Source organism: Melospiza georgiana, chromosome 16, assembly GCF_028018845.1.
Source record: "Melospiza georgiana isolate bMelGeo1 chromosome 16, bMelGeo1.pri, whole genome shotgun sequence".
NCBI classification, from domain to species: Eukaryota; Metazoa; Chordata; class Aves; order Passeriformes; family Passerellidae; genus Melospiza; species Melospiza georgiana.
In genome coordinates this window covers 10151468-10158323 of record NC_080445.1, presented here as the reverse complement: position 1 = coordinate 10158323, position 6856 = coordinate 10151468, and the positions used below count along the sequence as shown (strand labels likewise).

Sequence of the window (6856 nt, the reverse complement as noted above, 5' to 3'; positions counted from 1 at the left end):
ACTCTTCATGTGCTATTTAGCAGGAGGGAGTAAAATCTGTTGCATGTTTCTATTACTTCAGGTGCAGAGTACTGCAAATTCCCTATTTGACCTTGCTACTACTTTATTAAAACTGAGGATGAGAGATCTGACAGCTGAAATTACTACAGAAATCTTCAGGACATTCCTGCTGTCCTCCTTAGATGTGACACCACCCTTAAATCAGTGTACACAGGTAAGCAGACATTTTAGAGAGCCCTCCACCTGCTCTTATAGAAGGAAAGTCACAGTGATATTGTGAACACACATCCTGTGATTAAGATTTCCTTACTGCATTGGAGCAACCCATATATACCTATTAGAAGGAGGATCTGCCTGGCCACTGTATTGCATGCTGGGGAGAAAGAGAGAAGGAAAGGAAGGGAAAGAAAAATAAGGCAGGTAAAGATAATGTAATTTAAAAATACAAGTCAGCTTTGTCTCCTCTTAAGAAACATTTTATACAACTCTGACCTTCTTGTCCTTATTTAGTTTTGGTTATATATTTTTTTATCCTGAGTTATCCTATATTTGCATTTCATACTAAAGACAAAATGAAGATATTTAGGCACCTCATGTGGGAAGATATGGCTTATTTCTGCTAAACTTACTCAAAAGCAATAGAAGAGAGAAAGAAAACAGTTTGTTTCTGCCAGGAAGAAAATGAAATTGACTCAATTCTTACGCTTTTCATTCCACACCTCTCAGGGGGAAGCCCCTTGTTCTATATCTAGGTCTAGTTTTTCTTGGTTTTCTCAGAGGTAGCAGAGAACCTTCTAAGTTACTTGGTGCTTGTTCTACCAGTAATGCTGTCATGTGGGCACTCTTCTGTATAGCAGGGCAAGAGGCATTAGTTCAGAGCCTGAAGGGTTAAAAGATTGTAGTGTGGATCTGGGAAAGAGTATGGGGAAGGGCTAACAATCCCTGCTGACAGCAAACCAGTCTGGCAGCCTTCACCCTACAAAGACTTTTTTTCCAATTTAACAATGCTATTCACATGTAGGCAGAAACTTTGCTCCAGTCTCCTATCTGCTGCACAGCACAGCATTCACTACTTCCCAAATTTATATCCTTGCAGCTGCTGTGGGAAAATGCATCATTTGACAACTAATTCCAGCTTTAGAATTAAGCAGAAATGCTTTCTGCTGTTTTAGGACTGATCCAAAGAACATTTTTAGGGAAGCAACACATCAGAAACTCACGTGATACTGCCTGTGTGTTTTTTCCCTTTTTTCATGTCCAGTCCTGACTGAGTGATCCTTAGTCATGTTTGAGGAGGAAACCTATTTATTCCAAAGAAATGTCAATGAAGTAAGAGCTGATTTGGTAAATATTAAACAAATGATTCAGTAAGGATCACTATAGAACATACACTCAGTGTCTCCTAAAAGTGGCTTTATCTTTAAAAGGAATGTGAATTACAGTAGGGGGAGTGACCTTTTATCTCCCAAACTCCGAAGAAGATTACTTCATTTACTGCTTGCAGTTCCTGTAAGCCCTGTAGATCTAGGCTGATAGAGTACATTTCTGTGAAAGACTCTGTGCCTTCTTTGAAGTGATTTGGTTCAGCTGTTTTTCTAAGTCAGCTTTTCATGGATTTCAGGAAATGCTTGGGGGAGAGGAGAATCACTTTCTCATAATGCAGGTGACACTTTGCCAAATCAGACATTTCAAGTCATTCACAGCTGCAGTTTCTGGGGGCACTGTTTTTGTGTTTCATAAGCAGATGGAAACAGAACAGTTAATGTAGTTTAACTTTCTCTGAATGCAGTTTAGCCACTAGAAATTACAGCTGCAAATGTAGAGGCTTATGTTCTCTGGATTCTGTCATGGAGCAAAGTCATAGATTCTTTTAACATGTCAAAACTCTGCTCTTAAATCAGGAGGAATTTAAGATGAGAAACATCTTTTTTATGTGTAAGGATTCCTGCACCTTTGCCATTTGTGTATGCAAATTTTCAAAGGGAACTAAGCTATCCTTTCCCCAGTGCACCACAATGATACAGCATTCACAGACTTTTAGTGTGTGAACAGCATTTCTGGACAGTTTTATTTTTCCCCACCGAGGTTCATGGGGTTTGGTTATGTCAGACAGCAACGTCTTTTGGTCAGGGTTTTGCACCTTTCCACAGAAATAAGGCAAACCAGTGTTGGTGCAGCTTGGTCAGCCAAGGGTTTGATTTACTCTGTCAAAAACTATGCACCACTGCAGTCTTAAGACATTGTCTCTGCTCTCATGGGTTTAGGAGAGAGGTGGATTCCTGGCCAGATTTACCCTGAGTATATTTTCTACTTGCTTGCCCTTTTTTGTTGTAGGCTTTTGCAGGCAGGAATCCTCTGCCTGCTGGACCAGCACTAAGACTAATTTGTTAGGGCAAAGAAGCAGCACCATGTGGAGACCTGTCTGCACTTACACACTCAGTTAAGCAGTTAATCCGCCAGCAGGATAGCTGTCAGAGCCTTTAAAACTAAAACCAGAGATGCTATTTTTTTAAAAACTGTGATAATAAAGTTTATTATGTTAATATCATTAAAAATATTATAAAATAGTAAAATATTCTGCTTGGCAGAAAAATTATGCCAGGGTTTTAAAACCCTAGGTTTGTGCAAACAGTTTTTGTAAACATAAGAAGTCAAGTGTTCAGGTTCCATCACAAAATACAGTAAACTGCTACAAAAATAAGTTTGCTCACTGTCAAACATAATTAAAAACCCAGGAGGATGGATTTTGTTACACATGTCTAATGTGTCCCTATACAGTTAATGCTGCACTTATATCTGAAATGGGAAGGATTTCAGGTAGTCCTTTAAAACAGGATTGAGTGGGATCTGATTTAAGTTCTCTCTTCCAAAAGTCTTCACGATGCTTTTCCGGCAGAGCTCCTGCAGCGGCTGCACCCGGACCTTGCGAAGGGGGGTAACCAGTACCTTCCTCGGGGAGCTTAGGTAATGTTCCAGCAGCTTAAAAAGACAGTCAAAAGTCTCTTTGCTGCCATCCAGGCTGAAACGCCCAGTCTGAAAATTAATCCGGATACTGGTGGGCCCAGTTGCAGTCTTAACACTGATGGCAAAGAAGCAATTCTTTTGTGTGCTGTCCCTGATGAGGAATGTGCCCTCGGGCTCAGACTTCAGCTTCTCGTGGGCAGCACTGACACTCAGAGGCCCCCAGTAGAAGCCACAGGCATCCAGCAGGCTGCTGGCTCGAGTGATGCTGCTGAAATCCGCCTGCGAGCGAAAGGTTCGGAAGTGCGTGTTGCCCTGTGCCTGCACAGCGCCGGGCCGGCCGGGGCCCGGGAAGCCTCGTGCCTGGGAGGGATCCCGTGCCGGAGGGTCAAGAAGCCGTCTTGGGTCTGCTCCAAGTGCATTATCTGCTGACACCTTGCTGTGCGCTACCATCCTACAGCCGAGAGCAGCGGATGCGGTCTTCCATAGCGTCACGGCTACGGCGGGGCGGCCTTCCAGCAGCTACTCTGCAATGCCAAGGAGAGACACCATGTGAGATCCATCCCCAGGGACAGGCGGCCGCAATCGCTGAACGACCGCCTCTTCCACTGACACACCTCCCACCCATTATAAAATAATTAAATATGCATTTTCCAGTCTACACCAGGCAAGCAACTGCTCTCCGTTGGACAAGATTAGCAGCCTATCACTACGGCAAACTCCAGAGCTCCAAAAATATTTAGCAAGGATCAGTAACAGCTACAGAAGATAATAAGTTTCCCTGCTATGAGCCCTTTCAGGGCCTAGCAACTCAAAAGACTTCTCAATGAGAAGTCATCTCATGGACACCCTCTCCCATTCTCAAGTTTTTAAAGAAGAAATCAACAAGGTTTACAACTGAATTACCATTTTTTCTGCCTTCCCAACTACAATGTCAGAACTCAGCACACAGTGTTATTTGGTGCATGCACTGTGTGAAAAAGTGAAAGTGGATGAAGGCTGTGTTCCCAGATAACTGGGGAAGAGAGTGAGGTGAGGTTCCATAGTATGACTGAAGTGTAACTTGGAGGGGCAGCCTGTAACACGGTCAATTTACACAGTAATCCTAAAACTTCTTTCCTCTGTCCTGTTAACCTGAGGCTCAGCCATAAAAGGCCATTTCTATTCTCCCAAGTTTCCCTTGGGACAGCAGTGCTACAACCTACTAGCTTATACAAATCAACCTCTGTGAACCCTTAAAGCATTACTCTGCAGTCTCTCTCTCTTTTTTGTATCACATGCACTTTAAGTGGCCCAATCTAAATTGCTTCCTATTGATATATCTTTCAACATGAGGGACTAAATTCATCCCTCGTGTTACTTCAAAGGAATTAGCAGTGCTGCACCAGGAATGAGTTTGGCCTGAAATGTCTGCCTCTGACAGTGTGGTTCAATACATCTCCGCTGGCTTCCTTGACCTTACTGGCAAGCATAGATTTCAGGATTTATCCCTATAGTCAGATATAGATCTGCAGCAGCAGCTTGTTGAGAAACCTTGAAGGATTCTCAGAAATGAATCCCTCAGCCGTCTAACAGTTCAGGGTAACATGCTAATGAGAATTTCTAAGAAAGTATGCCGCTGGATTCCTGTCTGCGCTAATTTAACAACTTGATGTTTATTTTCATTTAAGTCACATTACTTCCTCAAGCACCTACGAGGGTTATAAAATCCTTAAGCTGGTAAGTAACAGGCTGAAAGTATCATTCGGCTTGCTTTGCACAGCAGACGGAAACCGATGCCAGTTTTTTCCAATTACTGAGCCAGGATTATCGCTCAGTATTTTAAGTTAAAAATTCAGTTTTAGGACACCCTGGGGAGACATAAGCACTAAGCCCGCGATCTAAAAATCAAAGGGCTCCCTAGCAGAAGCCGTAGGGAGCCAAGGGAGAGTGTCTTTCCAAAGCGCACAGACAAATAGGGGACACGCCAGTCTTCGGAGCCCGAAAGCCAGGGCAGGGATCTGGGACAAGGGTGCCACGACTGCGGCGGAGCGGAGACTTCCGCGGGCTCCGGTCCCGGCCCTGCCCGGCGAGTCCCGGCGGCGGCGCGGCCGAGCGGGCACCGCGGGCCCGGGGCTGCCCCGGCTCCCCCCGCCGGCGCGGGGCCCTGCAACCCCCCTGCGTGCTCCCTTTAGTGCTTGTCCCGCTGTTTTACACTAGGCACAACAGGTCTGTGCGAGCACGAGCACTGAGCCAAAAAGGGAGGGGAAAAATGTATTTAAAAAAAAAAAATAAAGGGCCAAGACTCCCGGGGCCACCGCGCTCTTGGAACATCTGGCAGAACTCCTCCGATAATCTGAGCTGCGGCGCCCGAGCCCTCTCGGCGCACGTCGCTGTTGGCGCGGCCCCCCCGGGGCAGACCCCCTCCCTTACCTCGGGGTGCCGCGGGTGGGGGCCGTCCCCGGAGCGCAGCACTCGCTGCCAGTCCCCGTCCCGCTGCTAGTCCTGGTCCTGGCCCCGGGGGCCGGCCGAGCATCCTCCGGCGGGGGCCCTGCCTGGCGCCGCGGCGAGCCGGGGCTGCCGCGGGGCGGGCGGGCGAGCGGCACCTCCAGCGCTCTGTGGCGGCGCATCGGGCCCGGCTTTGTATTTAACGCGGAGCTCCCCTCGGCTCCTCCCCTCCTTCTCGGAAAACACATTGGCCTTCACTTTCGCTTTGCCGGAGCGCCGCCGCCGAGGAACGCCCCGCGGGCTCCCTGCCCCGCCGCTGGGGATGCTCTTCAACCTGTCTTTTTCTATCCGACCACGTCTGAGTTTACTTTTTTTTTCCTTTTTTTGCTTTTTTTTTCGGACAGCCCCGTTGGAGCAAGCGGTGGCCGCGGGCAGGGTCGAGAGGTGCTGCGGGGGAAATCCGAGCACGGAAGCGCTCTGAGGGCCCAGGGAGGTCGGGGGACATTCGAGGTAGGTGATGGATGAGGCTCTGATGGCAGCTGCCTCAAAACGTGGGGGGAAACGGGAGGAAAAGCAAGCAAGCAACCACTGCGGGGAGGTGTGACGTGAAAATAGCTGCTCTCCTTTGAGCTAACAGGTCAGCATGGACAGAAGAGGTAAGAAGACCTAATGTATAACTTAAATGTTAAAGAAAGGACAAAGTATTAGACCAATAATCTCAAAGTGCAAAAAGCATTAAGAAAAGCTTATGATCCTTACACTGAGAAGACTGTAAAGATGCTACACTGGGATTTTGACTCCTTAAAGCAGAATTTCCCTGGGGTTTTCTCCAGAGTAATCAGAATTAAAAGTAGCTTTTCAAATTCCAGCTGTATTTATAACCTTGCCAGCAGCCAGTGCAGGAGACTTGGAATGCTCTCCTGCTCACCCAGGAGATTTGAAACCTCAAATACCACACCAGTGTCTTATGTGCTCCCTTCAGCAGGCTCAGTAAAGTGTGCTTTCTTCTAAAGAGGATGTTTCTTAAATAACCAAATCTGAAAGGCCAAGAAGTTTCCCTGTAGTTAGCATGTTTTGTGACAATGCAAAGGAATTGTCTTTGTCAAGTGATTAAGGGGAGAGGGCCTGGCAATGCCTTGTGAGTTGGGATGAAGTTGAGGGAATGTATTTCTTGCTTTGAGACTAAATATTCTTTTCAAAATCCAGTGTGATCACAGACTGACTTAACCTGATGGCAATACAGCACCTTACAGTGATGTGCAGCCAGTGTACAATGGGTGAATCTTGATATTCATGATGTTTTAGCCACCAAAGTTTACTGCTTATGATCAGCAATGCAGGAGAATGGTTGTCATGAATTCGGAGAAGCAGTATGCCATTAATTTGAAGACCTTGCACAGAGACTCACTTTATGCTCAGACTCCTCTCTCAAGTTTTGAGCAACAGAGCTTTAGTCAAGGTTTGGCAT

The 6856-nt window shown here is 46.4% G+C and overlaps 1 protein-coding gene across 1 annotated transcript; it reads right to left on the bottom strand.

Annotated features, from left to right (window-relative positions):
- Positions 1-2593: 2593 nt before the first annotated feature.
- On the bottom strand, positions 2594-5462 carry SOCS1 (suppressor of cytokine signaling 1). The gene is made up of 2 exons (XM_058035745.1): positions 5374-5462; positions 2594-3488 (listed from the first exon to the last, which is right to left on the bottom strand). Exon 2 carries the CDS (start codon positions 3412-3414, stop codon positions 2791-2793), a length of 624 nt encoding a protein of 207 aa, XP_057891728.1. The 5' UTR covers positions 3415-3488; positions 5374-5462; the 3' UTR covers positions 2594-2790.
- Positions 5463-6856: the final 1394 nt, after the last annotated feature.